The sequence below is a fragment of the Anoplopoma fimbria genome, chromosome 23, assembly GCF_027596085.1.
Source record: "Anoplopoma fimbria isolate UVic2021 breed Golden Eagle Sablefish chromosome 23, Afim_UVic_2022, whole genome shotgun sequence".
Lineage (NCBI taxonomy): Eukaryota > Metazoa > Chordata > Actinopteri > Perciformes > Anoplopomatidae > Anoplopoma > Anoplopoma fimbria.
This window is the reverse complement of record NC_072471.1, coordinates 9,859,543-9,876,496: the sequence shown is the minus strand read 5'-3', so window position 1 is coordinate 9,876,496 and position 16,954 is coordinate 9,859,543. Positions and strand designations below refer to the sequence as shown.

Here is a 16,954-nt window from a genome sequence, read left to right as displayed (position 1 = left end):
AAATGTTCGATCAGACTGTCAGTTACACAAGCCTCCAGTGGTCATTCATGTTAATGCATGTGTGGGCATGGAATATGAAGGTTTCCATGTGTGTGAGTACGTCTCTGTCCATGTGTGTTTTACATGCTATTTTAGTATGATCCTAATGGCTTTACAGAGTGCCAGGCATTTTAACAGAGCCAGGCAGAGGCTTGTAAAACACACACACACACACTCACCACAAGACAGAGAAGAGAGGTTGGCAAACTGGCACATGGCAGTCCGGAGGGAGTCTGTGTGTGCATTAAGAGGGTCAGCCAGGGTGACGGTGACACATGATGAAGGAAAACGAGAAACGCGGGCCTTGAATGAAAGACAGGCAGTGTGTGTCTGCGATTGTGTGTAGGCAGGGTCGGGGTCTAAAGCAGACACATGGCGCCAAGTGGCACTGCCACGTTTGGACGGAGCGAGGCAGAAAGATTCAAACTGTGATGTCGTTAAGGGAAACATCTCACCAAAAAAAAAAAAAAACAGAGAATAAAGAACCACTTGCATTTAAAAAACTCTCGAGCTCTTACACCTACACTGACATCCAGTAAGTGAGATGGTGAGAGTTAAAGGTAATGGTGATGGAGGCACTTTAGAGGAAAAATAAGGGAAAGAGGAATGGTCTTCCTTAGGGGAAAGAAAAACACTGAAGAAAAGCCAAAGCTGAGAGCGCGATGGCAGAAGAGAACGTGATGAAGAGGATGAAAGAAAAGTTTATAGTTTTCATCCAAAAGCCGAAACCTTAGAATTAAAGTCCAATAGTTGCTCTGCAAGCATTGAAATTAACTTTGACCAAACGATTCAACGAGCACTCTATAAAATAACTTATGTATCTAATTTTGTATTTTACAATAATCACACATACTAAAAACAAATGTTCAGCCCTTAACAATCACTGAAATTCCCATAACTTTAACAAGTAGCTGGCTAAACTTAACCAGCCCTTTACCGGCAAATCAGAGTATGAGTCATTCTGTAGCATACATACATATGGGTCAAACTGGAGGACACGATCAATGTTGTCCCTTTCCAATGCTGCAGATATGTTGCAACGGCTCTATACCATGCAATGCTAACTTAAAGGTGTGATGCACTATTAAAATCAAGAACCTGAATCAAAATGTGCAGAAGGCGCCTATGCACACACTGTAGCATGCTTTGACAGTGTTTACCGGTAATGTAAATTATAAATGATCTGTGGTGAATTGGTTAGATTTTTTTGCTTCCCTTGTAAATTGGATGTGGCCATGAGCATAATTTGGTTGAATTGTTTTCAATATTCGAAAATGTTTTTATAAATTTAGGGTAGGAATGATGGTTGGTCGTTTAAAGTCATTCAATCTTATTAGATAAGCTTTCACAGCGTCCTGCCCACATGATTAGTTTTAATCAAGAGTAAGATTTTCTTTCAAAATGTGGATCAGCGGCCTCCAGACCACAGTTTACTGTCTGCATTCAGGCAGATGATGAAAAATACGTACAGTAATTGTCTCTCCGTGGAAGTCACCCATACTGTGCCTTTAATGTACACAGTGATTAAATTACATCTTAATTAAGTGTATCCAAAGTTTATTTAAAGTGACACCATAGCATACTGTGCCATATTTGAAGCACTCAGACAAACAGAGACATTTCCCAGCATGAAGACATACAATAGGTCTTTCATGAGATCTTTAGGAAACTAGTCCTGCTGTACCCCAACCACACACTCTGTCACATTTCTCTTTGAGTATGTGTGTGTGTCTAGAGTTACCCTTTTTTAAATGTATACCACATGTAGCGACCATGTATCGCCTGATATGTTTTCAATATGGAGGAAAAAGACGAGCAAAAGAGAGAGGGACATGGAGAAGCCATACCAAAAAGTTTTTAAATTTAATAATACACTGCTTATATTCAATATCTGAAAACACAACGGGGTTACCATGACAATGCAGCTACATCAAGGCGAGCAGTCAAGCCAACTTTCCCCTAAGCCTCACCTTTCTGTATCCTCACTTCCCTTTTCTTTGCCCTCCTCCCACTCACAGTTGACAACTCTTTCGACAGTTAAATAGTAAATTAGCTCCTCTCTCGCCTCCTTGCTCCATATATGAACCAACCCTCCTGCTGCTGCCAAAAGCTTGAAGCAGAGTTTACTCCCTATGAAATAAAATGTCTCAAGCAGTATTTGTTCTGCAGCCAGGAGCTTGTCGTCAGGTGACCCGCTGGAGTAAATCTTTTCAATAATGTCAAAGGCAGCTCCAACAACCTGCCAGACCGACCAGTGTGTGCCCTACTCCTGCAGACACACACATCCAAACAGTTACATGGACTCACATGCACACGGTGAGAGCAATGACACAAACTCACACAAGTCATCACATCACACAAGCAAGCTCACAGAAACACACACTCGCTGATTTTAGGATTTAATAAATTGTGAGTGATAAAATGTCCTCACATTATTCGATTGCAATATGTTCCCCCCCTCATGTTTCAGAAGTACACACAAACACAGAAGATGCACACAAATGGTCTCACCTGTTCGTGTGTCATGCTGTGCAGCTGCGTATGCCAGGAGGCGGAGTCAGAGCGGTGATAGGCGGGGGGCGGGGCGAAGTCCTGCAGTATGATTGGGTCTCGCTCCTGACACAGTGAGGTCAGGTGGCTGATGTACAGCTTCAGTTTACTGCGATTCTGATTGAGATCCAGGAGAGGAGAGAGGATCTGGAGGAGGAAGGAAGGGCATAGGGGTCAAAAATGAGAGGGACTAATTTCATTGTACACAAAACGTAGGTCTATACTGTCTATGATAATTGTTTAAAAGATTTTACCAGATTAGAAACACACATTAAGTTGCACAAGAGATGGAAAGATGACGTCTGAGAACAGTTAACACTGTAAGTCATTATTTTATTCTTTGATAATCATTAATTATAATGCTTACGCTACAATAGTTCGTGCAAAGCCGAAACGAGCTAATGGAGACTAAACTTTCGAGTTGGGCTAAAATAGGATACATATGGGATAAGGCAGGATGAAAACAGACATTGAAATGGAGAGATGACAGATGATAGGATTTTGTAAAAAAAGTCCCACAAAGTCAAAAAGAAGCCTGAATACTGTGAGAAATAGTGTTTTGTCAGATTTCTCTCAAACCAAGGATAATAGCACATTTCTTCTATTTTTTATTTGAATGATGTGAAAGCTGCTGCTTAAACTAATATACAAAATAAACCTTTAAGATGCACAGTGAAGCATATTCAAAATGTTTCTGTATCTTCTGACCTGGCCTTTTATCAACAGAGAACTTTCAACCAACTGCAAAGTAGCGTTGTCACACAAATACATTTCTCCAGATTTAATATAGAGAATTGATCCAGACTGCAATCGACAGTTAACAGCTTTGAATCTGATTCCCAGGTTTAAACAGCGAAATTTGTCTCACAGTGGCCAGAACTGATGTCTGTGTGGGAAAGAGGGTCAGACGAGCTTAACAGTAACCCCCCAAGAGACACATACGCACACAGATAAGACACACAGACTTGAATTGAAGGATTTAAGTGCAGAGGAAGCATGTTAAGAGGGCTGTCAGTTTGTATGAGTATGTGTGTATTGGTAAAGTATATTCAGTCCCAGTGGGGTCTGTCCTCACCCATGATCCATGCTCATCATCACTCAGCCCACACACACAATCACAAGTTTCTCAGAAGGATCCATTCACTCTCTATCTGTTCTCCATCTCATGTTTAACATAATTCTCTCTTTACCATTTACTGTGGATATAAGAATTGCAAATGTGTCATCTGTTTTGACTGGACTTTTATTCTTCATGCATTTAATTCAGACAGATAGCAGAGTAATCCTGTGTCATGGTTTTCAGTCAGTATGGATTATGTCATGTTTATTAAAATACTTGATTCAGATTTGTCTGAAAAATTTATATCAGGATCCTCAAGCATAGTTTAAACATGGAATATTAAACTGGATGTAACCATAGTGACACTCCATGCCACTTCAGCTCACTGCTCTCTGGTTTGACTATACCAAGCATGGTTTGAACTGACAACAAAAAGATTACGATTTTAAAGACACCTCTTTTTCGCTTTGGTGGCCATTATGCAAAGATGAAATAGTAAAATATAACATGATAAAGAAAGACATTAATATAGAAAATAAAAGATACCTTGTCGTACATTGTTGCTTGCATGCTGTATTCACCGAACTCAATAAAGGGACTCTGATGATCTCATTTCTTGCTTATTTTATTTTAAATTATGTATCTCTCCCAGACACATGGCTTTAACATGTTTTATAAATTTGAAAGCCAGCCTCAACTGTCAAAACAGTGAAAAAACAAACTGCAAATTGATCATGTCCCAATATAACATAACATTCAACCATTTATTATTCAGTAACTTAATACGTTGGAGCATCCTGGCAAACAAATGAAATAACTAGATCTGGGTGTTTTTTGTGAGAAAAAAATTGCATGCAACAAAGAAAGCAAACAGTAAATCAAAGTAACTGTCACTTTTGATTCTGAGTCCTTATTTACTGCAAACACAAGACACACTCACACACACACACACACACACACACACACACACACACACACACACACACACACACACACACACACACACACACACACACACACACACACACACACACTAGGTGTATTTTTATGTGTTTTTTTGCCCATCCCCATTGGTGTGTTCATGAGTAGCCACCTTCCTCGCTCACAACTGCTCGTTTTTCACACAAGCAAACCCAGTGCACATACCCACACAGTACAGTACATACAGCAGAGCCACAAACACGTTACGACACAGAAAAAACACACAAGCACACACACACTCATTCATACAGGGTCGTTATCAAAGTTGTAAATAGTTCTAGTTACAGTATTTTCCAGTGAGGACCTGCCAGTAGGTTACAGTCCATTAAGAAATACATTACTGAACATTTCCCTCCGGAGGAGAGAGGGAAACGGAAAGAGAAGCAAAGACAAAATGATAGAGTAAAAGGCTGCAGGGAGCCAACACATTCTGCATTTCACAACACCTCTGTTGCTGTATGTTATGATGTATGCTGACAGCAGCAATGCAACAAGGACGTTATCGCTGCGAGACTGTCGTGTATATGCCAATATGCGAACACATCTCTTAAAATCTGGCTTTAATGTTTTAAAAACATGCTCAACATATGTGCAACAGCTGTTCTCTCACACTTTCTATTCCAGACTATTCTGTCAGAAAGCTTGAAAAAAAAAACGACCGTCCACACTTTCCAGACCTGCAGTAAAGCTCTATGGATCAAATGCAAGACAAATGAGAAACAGACAGAAATAATGGAAGGAATGATGGCGATATAAGGAAGACATTAAGAGAGAAATAACACCAGTGTTTTCTTTCGCTTTTCCAAGAAATATTTAATGACTAACAGAAACAAGTATTGAAAAATAAGCCTGAATTTATGCTAGTAATAATAACAAAGATAACACTGCCTTTTGAAAGTCTTTGCAGGACTTTAAGCCTTTGGATTTACTGATTTTATAAAGTTGTACAGTATGCTTATGCCATGTTTTTATTGTGTTACACAACCTGCAATGGTCAACGTATGCAGTGTGCGTTTGTTTAATAAGTCCACAGAGTTCTCCAATGTCTTACTGTACTATGAAACAATCCCAGAGGAGCCATAATTTTCTACGCCGCTGTGCGTGTGTGTTTGTGCTTCTTTAATAGCCTCCCATGCCTGCCTACCAGACCCTTACTGTGCAATGAAACTACTCCAAAGAGGGACATTCAGGTGGCCCCACACACTGGCCACCTTTTCAAAAAAACCTTCCATGGCAACGTTATATGATGATATATATCATATCATATAACAATGTCGTATCATATCATTTCATATAACAAATAACCCAAATCTCTTTAATCACAGAAGAAGAAATGTTCTTCCAGTTTTCTGAAAATATACTGTCAAGTAAGTTATGAATAACTAACTACACAAATAATGTATCTAATATCAGCAGTAATGTCATGTCAAAATCAAATATTTCTCTTACCTTTAGTGTAGCTTTAATTAAAAAAAAGTCATACAGATCAACGTTATGAGATCCTGTTTGATATAACAAGTCAGACCTTTGAATCGTTAATCATGAACTAAAACACTGAACTCCTTTACAGAAAAACACATTTTCACCTCTTCCCTGTCTTTTTTCACTGGTGCATCTAATACCACCGACGACCATATAAAATGCAATATACCATAAAAAGTTCCTCAACAATGCTGGATGTGTGTTAAGAGTGCTCTCCTGTGTTTCAGTTGTTTCTGAAGCATTTCATTCTCCAACTGTTGAACAGAATTCCCTTATTGAAAGAGACACAATCACTCACTGTTCTGATGTAATGTGCTATGGCGAATTACCCGCCTTACTCACCAAGGAGAAGTGTGTCCGTACTGTAAATGTGAATACTCATGAAGACATAAAGAAAGGTAGACTGGCCTGCCTCCCCCAGCAGGAAGGTGCTACCGCTAATTAATAACCAGGGTCAGACTTAGATCTGCTGTTGAACTTTTGGGCTTTTATCATCGCAATGGGAAATCCCACTGGTGGAAATGAGCTGCCCCTAAAACCAGCATGTGCTACTCATATGTGGTGTTGCCTCCACTGTCCTGTCAGTAGATCAAACCCTTTTAGTAATGTGAGACCAAACTTTAAAAATACTTTCAGCATGACATTATTTCATATCTTTCAAAACAAATGAACTTGTCTTAAGAATTTTACCGGAAGTGACGTTAGATATTCATCTCCAGTATTAACAGTTGTATTATTCAAGGTAATTGTTGAAACATAAAGATTTTCAAGTGTTTTTTTTTTAACTTAATTCTAAATAAGATGTGTTCAGATTAATTTGAGTGGTTTCAGTTCTTGCTCAACTTGAAAGTTGTCATGCATGTGCAATAAATGACCTTTGGGCCTTAAAAATACTAGAAAACCCTATTGTGTAATTAAGTTTAGGGCAGTGTCAAGAGAAAAAATAAATCACTTTACTTAGTATTTTGGTAAAGAGCAGCAGCTTTCCTAAATCTTCCACTATATCCCACACATAGAGCAGGTCCGGCTGAGAAAAAGCATGTCATAAAAGAAGACAAAGACTGAAACATTAAGCATCCAATGAGAAAAGAGATGCACTGATTCAACTATTCAACTATTTTTGACTTACACTCCAGATATTAGACTGCATATCTGTTTCTTTAAAACATAGGGTAAGACAGATCTATGGTGCTCACCATGAGCGCCTGGGTATGTTGAAAAATGGGTACGCAAATATGGAAAGATACATAATTGGCAGTGGGGTCTGCTGGGTCCTTCCCCAGAAAAAAAAGGTAGTTTAAAACAATTTTCTTGCATTTCTACACCACTTAATCTCTTGTATTGAGTCAAGAAGCAGCCACCTGCACTAGTTTAGTTTAGTGAAATTAGGGCTGGAAGCACCAATTTATTAGGCTTGATGTAGAGGATGATAGAATCTATATGGCAAAATATGAGAAAAAAATGTCCAGAGAAATCATCAAAACGTTGAATGTGGGTGGAAAGAAGAGATGATAAAACATAAACATACCCACACAAAAGAGAGCAGGATATAAATAAAGCAAATGAAGATTGTGGATGGAATGATCCTCAGAAGATGAAGATGACTTGATATCAAAAGATGATAATAATGCACATAATTCAAGAGTTGATTCGAAAGCATTCCTTTTTAGATAAGATAGTGGACGTTGAAAAAAAAACACCGGAAAATCAATTGTGGTCACTCACACGAGAGATCAAGAAATGACTAACTTTAGACTAAATTACTAGAGAGAAGGAAAAACTCAGGAAGAAGAAGAGTTTCAAGAGGGAATGTTGATGAAAGAACGTAAGAAATGAGCATGACGAAAATGATATGACAGTATCACAACACCAGAACCAGCTCACAAGCTCACGGATGAAACAAAAGAAAAGCAGACGGAAAAAAATGGAAGACGAATGAAGAGAACATCCAAACGCGTATCTGATCCAGATAAAGAAGACGCTCACCCTTCTGTACAAAATGGCGGACCGAGAGAGAGAAAGAAGGCCTGTGGCTCGCTAGGCCCAGATACCCTCCTCATCATCCTATTGGTTAGTTTGGTCCAACCGCAGCGTGAGTTTGGAGAAAGCAGGAAGTTAGTTGGTGAAGCAGAACATTTTAGTAAAACATAGTAAGCGCAGGAAAAACGTGTTAGCTAGTAATATTTGAAACAAATAAAGTAAGTTCATGTAACTGTTACACTGAGTTCAAATACATGAAAGTGTGACTTGCTGTCTTTCCCTTGAAAAAAGACTTGTTAATGAAAATGATTAGAACATTTAGAAAATGGGAGAGATCTTACCTGGTCGGGGAGGGCTTGTGATTGTTGGGCTGCTCTGAGTTTGGAGTGGAAACCTTCAGGTGGTCGTCCTCATAGTTGTCCGCCATCAGCTTCATCCGGTTTTGAGTCTACAGAGAGAGAAAGAGTCACAAACAATTAGAACCCACACAAACACATACACAAATACCTGTACATCACTTCATGTACTGTACATACACACACTTATAGGAGCACTTTGATGGACAAACATATACAGTAGACTTCTGTCTTTTCTATTTCCTCTCCTTTTCTTTCATCCGACACTCTCATCTCTCCAATCTCTTCACTCTTCTCCCTAATGTACTTTATTCTCTCCTCCTTTCCTTTCCTATCCTCTCTATTCCTCTCTTGCTGCTCCATCTGTTTCACATGTTGGAGTTTAACTTTACATTTTACAGTGGCCTGGAAAGAACAAGGGTGTGAGAGAACGTGAGGGAGGGAGTCAGTCTAAATCTGTCAGTCTTGTACAATCTAAATCCCTTTAGCCTCTCGCTGAGCCCTGCAAGGAACAGGGGCTTAAGCGGGCCAGACTAAGGTTGTGTGTGTGTGTGTGTGTGTGTGTGTGTGTGTGTGTGTGTGTGTGTGTGTGTGTGTGTGTGTGTGTGTGTGTGTGTGTGTGTGTGTGAGAGAGAGAGAGAGAGAAAAAACGTGAAAGAGAATGTGAATGAAAACTTTCATATTGTTTGTTTGAAAGCTAAATGAAACACTGCATTTTTGCAAGAGTGTGTGAATGTGTTTCTGAGATGAGATAGTGGTGCTAAAAATGTGTTTCACACTGCGTGTATGTGGGGACCATACAAGTGTGTGTGTGTCTATGTACATAAGTCAAGTTGAAGAGAGTCTCCCCTGGCTGAACACAAACATTATTCATTTCCTTGTTTTTTTAAAGACAGCTTTAAAATTAAACACACACATATATTTAAAACAAACATGGAGAGTAAGCAGTTCATCTTGAAACCACATAAGTACAGGACCTGGAGTCCCCGCAGCACTTGTAAACATAAAAAAAAAACACACACACAAACTTTTGCAGACATCCACACACACACACACACACACACACACACACACACACAAACAAAATAACAGCTGTGGAGTGATTATTATTTGTTTCCGTCTGTTACTTCCTCGTCCAGTAGCATGTAAACTTAAGTCAACAAATTATCTTTTGTTAACAAAACAAGAAAGAACACAACGCAGAGAAAGAAAGTATGACACAAAAAATATGAAAATTAATCTGAAAATGCTTTTATTTTTAAATAATATCCAGATACCAGTATTTTAAAGGTTTTTTTTATTCAATTCCCAACACACTGAAATGACATGTAAAGCACAATTATTGAAACTGACACTCGGTCAACAAAACCCTGAGCTTAAGTCTCCAAAACTCTAAATAGATTTTCTGCTTTGCACGTGGTTTGCAACTCAACATTGCACTGCAAACAGTTCTCTATATAAAAAACTGAATTTTGACATGAATTCACTTGTTTGACTTCTCAAAACACTGACATTGAAAATGCCACACCGATGGATCAATTGGCCAAAAGACCTGCCACCGGGACAAACACCTAATTATTTGGTTGTCAACTAATGAATCAGGATGTAAGACCTATTAAAGGACCCATGATGAGAACTTTGGTTTACTATGTTCTCATGATTTCACACTGTCTGGGGTTCACAGCTTACATGTTAATAGGCATAATGGGTTGCCTTGATCACCAGGATCTGCTCTACTCCACGTAACAAAAATGTCGTCACACTATGCGTCCCTAAACTTAACCCTAACTGTACGCGTAGAATCCAAGGAAAACTTGTTTTCTACAGAAACCACAGGAGAGATATCTGCATTGCCAAACTACAGGGATGAAACATGATCTGTCAGAAGTGGGATTTGAACCCACGCCTCCATTTGGAGACCAGAAGTCTCTTTGCTGAGGAAGGAATCAACCTTGAGTCTGGCGCCTTAGACCACTCGGCCATCCTGACATGTGAACCTTGCAGTCTGTCTGGGGTTCACAGCTTACATGTTAATAGGCATAATGGGTTGCCTTGATCACCAGGACCTGCTCTACTCCACGTAACAAAAATGTCGTCACACTGTACGCGTCGCTAACCCTAACTGTACGCGTAGAATCCGAGGAAAACTTGTTTTCTACAGAAACCACAGGAGAGATATCTGCATTGCCAAACTACAGGGATGAAACATGCAGGTAAAATGGTTTGTCAGAAGTGGGATTTGAACCCACGCCTCCATTTGGAGACCAGAAGTCTCTTTGCTGAGGAAGGAATCAACCTTGAGTCTGGCGCCTTAGACCACTCGGCCATCCTGACAGGTGAACCTTGCTGTCTGTCTGGGGTTCACAGCTTACATGTTAATAGGCATAATGGGTTGCCTTGATCACCAGGACCTGCTCTACTCCACGTAACAAAAATGTTGTCACACTGTACGCGTCGCTAACCCTAACTGTACACACAGACTGTACGCGTAGAATCCGAGGAAAACTTGTTTTCTACAGAAACCACAGGAGAGATATCTGCATTGCCAAACTACAGGGATGAAACATGCAGGTAAAATTTTTGTCAGAAGTGGGATTTGAACCCACGCCTCCATTTGGAGACCAGAAGTCTCTTTGCTGAGGAAGGAATCAACCTTGAGTCTGGCGCCTTAGACCACTCGGCCATCCTGACAGGTGAACCTTGCTGTCTGTCTGGGGTTCACAGCTTACATGTTAATAGGCATAATGGGTTGCCTTGATCACCAGGACCTGCTCTACTCCACGTAACAAAAATGTCGTCACCCTGTACGCGTCCATAAACTTAACCTAACTGTACACACAGACTGTACGCGTAGAATCCGAGGAAAACTTGTTTTCTACAGAAACCACAGGAGAGATATCTGCATTGCCAAACTACAGGGATGAAACATGCAGGTAAAATGGTTTGTCAGAAGTGGGATTTGAACCCACGCCTCCATTTGGAGACCAGAAGTCTCTTTGCTGAGGAAGGAATCAACCTTGAGTCTGGCGCCTTAGACCACTCGGCCATCCTGACAGGTGAACCTTGCTGTCTGTCTGGGGTTCACAGCTTACATGTTAATAGGCATAATGGGTTGCCTTGATCACCAGGACCTGCTCTACTCCACGTAACAAAAATGTTGTCACACTGTACGCGTCGCTAACCCTAACTGTACACACAGACTGTACGCGTAGAATCCGAGGAAAACTTGTTTTCTACAGAAACCACAGGAGAGATATCTGCATTGCCAAACTACAGGGATGAAACATGCAGGTAAAATTTTTTGTCAGAAGTGGGATTTGAACCCACGCCTCCATTTGGAGACCAGAAGTCTCTTTGCTGAGGAAGGAATCAACCTTGAGTCTGGCGCCTTAGACCACTCGGCCATCCTGACATGTGAACTTTGCTGTCTGTCTGGGGTTCACAGCTTACATGTTAATAGGCATAATGGGTTGCCTTGATCACCAGGATCTGCTCTACTTCACGTAACAAAAATGTCGTCACCCTGTACGCGTCCATAACCCTAACTGTACACACAGACTGTACGCGTAGAATCCGAGGAAAACTTGTTTTCTACAGAAACCACAGGAGAGATATCTGCATTGCCAAACTACAGGGATGAAACATGCAGGTAAAATGGTTTGTCAGAAGTGGGATTTGAACCCACGCCTCCATTTGGAGACCAGAAGTCTCTTTGCTGAGGAAGGAATCAACCTTGAGTCTGGCGCCTTAGACCACTCGGCCATCCTGACAGGTGAACCTTGCTGTCTGTCTGGGGTTCACAGCTTACATGTTAATAGGCATAATGGGTTGCCTTGATCACCAGGATCTGCTCTACTTCACGTAACAAAAATGTCGTCACCCTGTACGCGTCCATAACCCTAACTGTACACACAGACTGTACGCGTAGAATCCGAGGAAAACTTGTTTTCTACAGAAACCACAGGAGAGATATCTGCATTGCCAAACTACAGGGATGAAACATGCAGGTAAAATGGTTTGTCAGAAGTGGGATTTGAACCCACGCCTCCATTTGGAGACCAGAAGTCTCTTTGCTGAGGAAGGAATCAACCTTGAGTCTGGCGCCTTAGACCACTCGGCCATCCTGACAGGTGAACCTTGCTGTCTGTCTGGGGTTCACAGCTTACATGTTAATAGGCATAATGGGTTGCCTTGATCACCAGGACCTGCTCTACTCCACGTAACAAAAATGTCGTCACACTACGCGTCCCTAAACTTAACCTTAACTGTACACACAGACTGTACGCGTAGAATCCGAGGAAAACTTGTTTTCTACAGAAACCACAGGAGAGATATCTGCATTGCCAAACTACAGGGATGAAACATGCAGGTAAAATGGTTTGTCAGAAGTGGGATTTGAACCCACGCCTCCATTTGGAGACCAGAAGTCTCTTTGCTGAGGAAGGAATCAACCTTGAGTCTGGCGCCTTAGACCACTCGGCCATCCTGACAGGTGAACCTTGCTGTCTGTCTGGGGTTCACAGCTTACATGTTAATAGGCATAATGGGTTGCCTTGATCACCAGGACCTGCTCTACTCCACGTAACAAAAATGTCGTCACACTACGCGTCCCTAAACTTAACCCTAACTGTACACACAGACTGTACGCGTAGAATCCGAGGAAAACTTGTTTTCTACAGAAACCACAGGAGAGATATCTGCATTGCCAAACTACAGGGATGAAACATGCAGGTAAAATTTTTTGTCAGAAGTGGGATTTGAACCCACGCCTCCATTTGGAGACCAGAAGTCTCTTTGCTGAGGAAGGAATCAACCTTGAGTCTGGCGCCTTAGACCACTCGGCCATCCTGACAGGTGAACCTTGCTGTCTGTCTGGGGTTCACAGCTTACATGTTAATAGGCATAATGGGTTGCCTTGATCACCAGGACCTGCTCTACTCCACGTAACAAAAATGTCGTCACCCTGTACGCGTCCATAACCCTAACTGTACACACAGACTGTACGCGTAGAATCCGAGGAAAACTTGTTTTCTACAGAAACCACAGGAGAGATATCTGCATTGCCAAACTACAGGGATGAAACATGCAGGTAAAATGGTTTGTCAGAAGTGGGATTTGAACCCACGCCTCCATTTGGAGACCAGAAATCTCTTTGCTGAGGAAGGAAACAACCTTGAGTCTGGCGCCTTAGACCACTCGGCCATCCTGACACGTGAACCTTGCTGTCTGTCTGGGGTTCACAGCTTACATGTTAATAGGCATAATGGGTTGCCTTGATCACCAGGACCTGCTCTACTCCACGTAACAAAAATGTCGTCACACTACGCGTCCCTAAACTTAACCTAACTGTACACACAGACTGTACGCGTAGAATCCGAGGAAAACTTGTTTTCTACAGAAACCACAGGAGAGATATCTGCATTGCCAAACTACAGGGATGAAACATGCAGGTAAAATGGTTTGTCAGAAGTGGGATTTGAACCCACGCCTCCATTTGGAGACCAGAAGTCTCTTTGCTGAGGAAGGAATCAACCTTGAGTCTGGCGCCTTAGACCACTCGGCCATCCTGACAGGTGAACCTTGCTGTCTGTCTGGGGTTCACAGCTTACATGTTAATAGGCATAATGGGTTGCCTTGATCACCAGGATCTGCTCTACTTCACGTAACAAAAATGTCGTCACCCTGTACGCGTCCATAACCCTAACTGTACACACAGACTGTACGCGTAGAATCCGAGGAAAACTTGTTTTCTACAGAAACCACAGGAGAGATATCTGCATTGCCAAACTACAGGGATGAAACATGCAGGTAAATTTTTTGTCAGAAGTGGGATTTGAACCCACGCCTCCATTTGGAGACCAGAAGTCTCTTTGCTGAGGAAGGAATCAACCTTGAGTCTGGCGCCTTAGACCACTCGGCCATCCTGACATGTGAACTTTGCAGTCTGTCTGGGGTTCACAGCTTACATGTTAATAGGCATAATGGGTTGCCTTGATCACCAGGACCTGCTCTACTCCACGTAACAAAAATGTCGTCACCCTGTATGCGTTGATAACCCTAACTGTACACACAGACTGTACGCGTAGAATCCGAGGAAAACTTGTTTTCTACAGAAACCACAGGAGAGATATCTGCATTGCCAAACTACAGGGATGAAACATGCAGGTAAAATGGTTTGTCAGAAGTGGGATTTGAACCCACGCCTCCATTTGGAGACGAGAAGTCTCTTTGCTGAGGAAGGAATCAACCTTGAGTCTGGCGCCTTAGACCACTCGGCCATCCTGACAGGTGAACCTTGCTGTCTGTCTGGGGTTCACAGCTTACATGTTAATAGGCATAATGGGTTGCCTTGATCACCAGGATCTGCTCTACTTCACGTAACAAAAATGTCGTCACCCTGTACGCGTCCATAACCCTAACTGTACACACAGACTGTACGCGTAGAATCCGAGGAAAACTTGTTTTCTACAGAAACCACAGGAGAGATATCTGCATTGCCAAACTACAGGGATGAAACATGCAGGTAAAATTTTTTGTCAGAAGTGGGATTTGAACCCACGCCTCCATTTGGAGACCAGAAGTCTCTTTGCTGAGGAAGGAATCAACCTTGAGTCTGGCGCCTTAGACCACTCGGCCATCCTGACAGGTGAACCTTGCTGTCTGTCTGGGGTTCACAGCTTACATGTTAATAGGCATAATGGGTTGCCTTGATCACCAGGACCTGCTCTACTCCACGTAACAAAAATGTCGTCACCCTGTACGCGTCCATAACCCTAACTGTACACACAGACTGTACGCGTAGAATCCGAGGAAAACTTGTTTTCTACAGAAACCACAGGAGAGATATCTGCATTGCCAAACTACAGGGATGAAACATGCAGGTAAAATTTTTGTCAGAAGTGGGATTTGAACCCACGCCTCCATTTGGAGACCAGAAGTCTCTTTGCTGAGGAAGGAATCAACCTTGAGTCTGGCGCCTTAGACCACTCGGCCATCCTGACAGGTGAACCTTGCTGTCTGTCTGGGGTTCACAGCTTACATGTTAATAGGCATAATGGGTTGCCTTGATCACCAGGACCTGCTCTACTCCACGTAACAAAAATGTCGTCACACTACGCGTCCCTAAACTTAACACTAACTGTACACACAGACTGTACGCGTAGAATCCGAGGAAAACTTGTTTTCTACAGAAACCACAGGAGAGATATCTGCATTGCCAAACTACAGGGATGAAACATGCAGGTAAAATGGTTTGTCAGAAGTGGGATTTGAACCCACGCCTCCATTTGGAGACCAGAAGTCTCTTTGCTGAGGAAGGAATCAACCTTGAGTCTGGCGCCTTAGACCACTCGGCCATCCTGACAGGTGAACCTTGCTGTCTGTCTGGGGTTCACAGCTTACATGTTAATAGGCATAATGGGTTGCCTTGATCACCAGGACCTGCTCTACTCCACGTAACAAAAATGTCGTCACCCTGTACGCGTCCATAACCCTAACTGTACACACAGACTGTACGCGTAGAATCCGAGGAAAACTTGTTTTCTACAGAAACCACAGGAGAGATATCTGCATTGCCAAACTACAGGGATGAAACATGCAGGTAAAATGGTTTGTCAGAAGTGGGATTTGAACCCACGCCTCCATTTGGAGACCAGAAGTCTCTTTGCTGAGGAAGGAATCAACCTTGAGTCTGGCGCCTTAGACCACTCGGCCATCCTGACAGGTGAACCTTGCTGTCTGTCTGGGGTTCACAGCTTACATGTTAATAGGCATAATGGGTTGCCTTGATCACCAGGACCTGCTCTACTCCACGTAACAAAAATGTCGTCACCCTGTACGCGTCCATAACCCTAACTGTACACACAGACTGTACGCGTAGAATCCGAGGAAAACTTGTTTTCTACAGAAACCACAGGAGAGATATCTGCATTGCCAAACTACAGGGATGAAACATGCAGGTAAAATGGTTTGTCAGAAGTGGGATTTGAACCCACGCCTCCATTTGGAGACCAGAAGTCTCTTTGCTGAGGAAGGAATCAACCTTGAGTCTGGCGCCTTAGACCACTCGGCCATCCTGACAGGTGAACCTTGCTGTCTGTCTGGGGTTCACAGCTTACATGTTAATAGGCATAATGGGTTGCCTTGATCACCAGGACCTGCTCTACTCCACGTAACAAAAATGTCGTCACACTACCGTCCCTAAACTTAACCTTAACTGTACACACAGACTGTACGCGTAGAATCCGAGGAAAACTTGTTTTCTACAGAAACCACAGGAGAGATATCTGCATTGCCAAACTACAGGGATGAAACATGCAGGTAAAATGGTTTGTCAGAAGTGGGATTTGAACCCACGCCTCCATTTGGAGACCAGAAGTCTCTTTGCTGAGGAAGGAATCAACCTTGAGTCTGGCGCCTTAGACCACTCGGCCATCCTGACAGGTGAACCTTGCTGTCTGTCTGGGGTTCACAGCTTACATGTTAATAGGCATAATGGGTTGCCTTG

At 42.2% G+C, this 16,954-nt stretch overlaps 1 protein-coding gene and 19 non-coding genes across 20 annotated transcripts in view; all 20 read right to left on the bottom strand.

Annotated features, from left to right (window-relative positions):
* Positions 1-16,954, bottom strand: part of LOC129112474 (ELKS/Rab6-interacting/CAST family member 1-like) — a 153,536-nt gene that overhangs the window by 13,428 nt on the left and 123,154 nt on the right. The window contains exons 20-21 of the mRNA XM_054624589.1: positions 8,437-8,540; positions 2,551-2,740 (exon numbers count right to left, since the gene is read on the bottom strand). Of these exons, the coding sequence (XP_054480564.1) occupies positions 2,551-2,740; positions 8,437-8,540 (294 nt within the window). The remainder of the gene's footprint in view (positions 1-2,550; positions 2,741-8,436; positions 8,541-16,954) is intronic.
* On the bottom strand, positions 10,328-10,437 carry trnal-caa (transfer RNA leucine (anticodon CAA)). Its single transcript has 2 exons — positions 10,400-10,437; positions 10,328-10,373 (listed from the first exon to the last, which is right to left on the bottom strand). It is a non-coding gene; the product is annotated as a tRNA-Leu (tRNA).
* On the bottom strand, positions 10,673-10,782 carry trnal-caa (transfer RNA leucine (anticodon CAA)). The gene is made up of 2 exons: positions 10,745-10,782; positions 10,673-10,718 (listed from the first exon to the last, which is right to left on the bottom strand). It is a non-coding gene; the product is annotated as a tRNA-Leu (tRNA).
* Positions 11,030-11,139, bottom strand: trnal-caa (transfer RNA leucine (anticodon CAA)). The gene is made up of 2 exons: positions 11,102-11,139; positions 11,030-11,075 (listed from the first exon to the last, which is right to left on the bottom strand). It is a non-coding gene; the product is annotated as a tRNA-Leu (tRNA).
* Positions 11,393-11,502, bottom strand: trnal-caa (transfer RNA leucine (anticodon CAA)). Its single transcript has 2 exons — positions 11,465-11,502; positions 11,393-11,438 (listed from the first exon to the last, which is right to left on the bottom strand). It is a non-coding gene; the product is annotated as a tRNA-Leu (tRNA).
* Positions 11,751-11,860, bottom strand: trnal-caa (transfer RNA leucine (anticodon CAA)). Its single transcript has 2 exons — positions 11,823-11,860; positions 11,751-11,796 (listed from the first exon to the last, which is right to left on the bottom strand). It is a non-coding gene; the product is annotated as a tRNA-Leu (tRNA).
* trnal-caa (transfer RNA leucine (anticodon CAA)) lies at positions 12,109-12,218 on the bottom strand. Its single transcript has 2 exons — positions 12,181-12,218; positions 12,109-12,154 (listed from the first exon to the last, which is right to left on the bottom strand). It is a non-coding gene; the product is annotated as a tRNA-Leu (tRNA).
* trnal-caa (transfer RNA leucine (anticodon CAA)) lies at positions 12,467-12,576 on the bottom strand. Its single transcript has 2 exons — positions 12,539-12,576; positions 12,467-12,512 (listed from the first exon to the last, which is right to left on the bottom strand). It is a non-coding gene; the product is annotated as a tRNA-Leu (tRNA).
* trnal-caa (transfer RNA leucine (anticodon CAA)) lies at positions 12,829-12,938 on the bottom strand. Its single transcript has 2 exons — positions 12,901-12,938; positions 12,829-12,874 (listed from the first exon to the last, which is right to left on the bottom strand). It is a non-coding gene; the product is annotated as a tRNA-Leu (tRNA).
* Positions 13,191-13,300, bottom strand: trnal-caa (transfer RNA leucine (anticodon CAA)). The gene is made up of 2 exons: positions 13,263-13,300; positions 13,191-13,236 (listed from the first exon to the last, which is right to left on the bottom strand). It is a non-coding gene; the product is annotated as a tRNA-Leu (tRNA).
* trnal-caa (transfer RNA leucine (anticodon CAA)) lies at positions 13,549-13,658 on the bottom strand. Its single transcript has 2 exons — positions 13,621-13,658; positions 13,549-13,594 (listed from the first exon to the last, which is right to left on the bottom strand). It is a non-coding gene; the product is annotated as a tRNA-Leu (tRNA).
* On the bottom strand, positions 13,910-14,019 carry trnal-caa (transfer RNA leucine (anticodon CAA)). Its single transcript has 2 exons — positions 13,982-14,019; positions 13,910-13,955 (listed from the first exon to the last, which is right to left on the bottom strand). It is a non-coding gene; the product is annotated as a tRNA-Leu (tRNA).
* On the bottom strand, positions 14,267-14,376 carry trnal-caa (transfer RNA leucine (anticodon CAA)). Its single transcript has 2 exons — positions 14,339-14,376; positions 14,267-14,312 (listed from the first exon to the last, which is right to left on the bottom strand). It is a non-coding gene; the product is annotated as a tRNA-Leu (tRNA).
* On the bottom strand, positions 14,625-14,734 carry trnal-caa (transfer RNA leucine (anticodon CAA)). Its single transcript has 2 exons — positions 14,697-14,734; positions 14,625-14,670 (listed from the first exon to the last, which is right to left on the bottom strand). It is a non-coding gene; the product is annotated as a tRNA-Leu (tRNA).
* On the bottom strand, positions 14,983-15,092 carry trnal-caa (transfer RNA leucine (anticodon CAA)). The gene is made up of 2 exons: positions 15,055-15,092; positions 14,983-15,028 (listed from the first exon to the last, which is right to left on the bottom strand). It is a non-coding gene; the product is annotated as a tRNA-Leu (tRNA).
* Positions 15,340-15,449, bottom strand: trnal-caa (transfer RNA leucine (anticodon CAA)). Its single transcript has 2 exons — positions 15,412-15,449; positions 15,340-15,385 (listed from the first exon to the last, which is right to left on the bottom strand). It is a non-coding gene; the product is annotated as a tRNA-Leu (tRNA).
* Positions 15,702-15,811, bottom strand: trnal-caa (transfer RNA leucine (anticodon CAA)). The gene is made up of 2 exons: positions 15,774-15,811; positions 15,702-15,747 (listed from the first exon to the last, which is right to left on the bottom strand). It is a non-coding gene; the product is annotated as a tRNA-Leu (tRNA).
* trnal-caa (transfer RNA leucine (anticodon CAA)) lies at positions 16,060-16,169 on the bottom strand. Its single transcript has 2 exons — positions 16,132-16,169; positions 16,060-16,105 (listed from the first exon to the last, which is right to left on the bottom strand). It is a non-coding gene; the product is annotated as a tRNA-Leu (tRNA).
* trnal-caa (transfer RNA leucine (anticodon CAA)) lies at positions 16,418-16,527 on the bottom strand. The gene is made up of 2 exons: positions 16,490-16,527; positions 16,418-16,463 (listed from the first exon to the last, which is right to left on the bottom strand). It is a non-coding gene; the product is annotated as a tRNA-Leu (tRNA).
* Positions 16,779-16,888, bottom strand: trnal-caa (transfer RNA leucine (anticodon CAA)). The gene is made up of 2 exons: positions 16,851-16,888; positions 16,779-16,824 (listed from the first exon to the last, which is right to left on the bottom strand). It is a non-coding gene; the product is annotated as a tRNA-Leu (tRNA).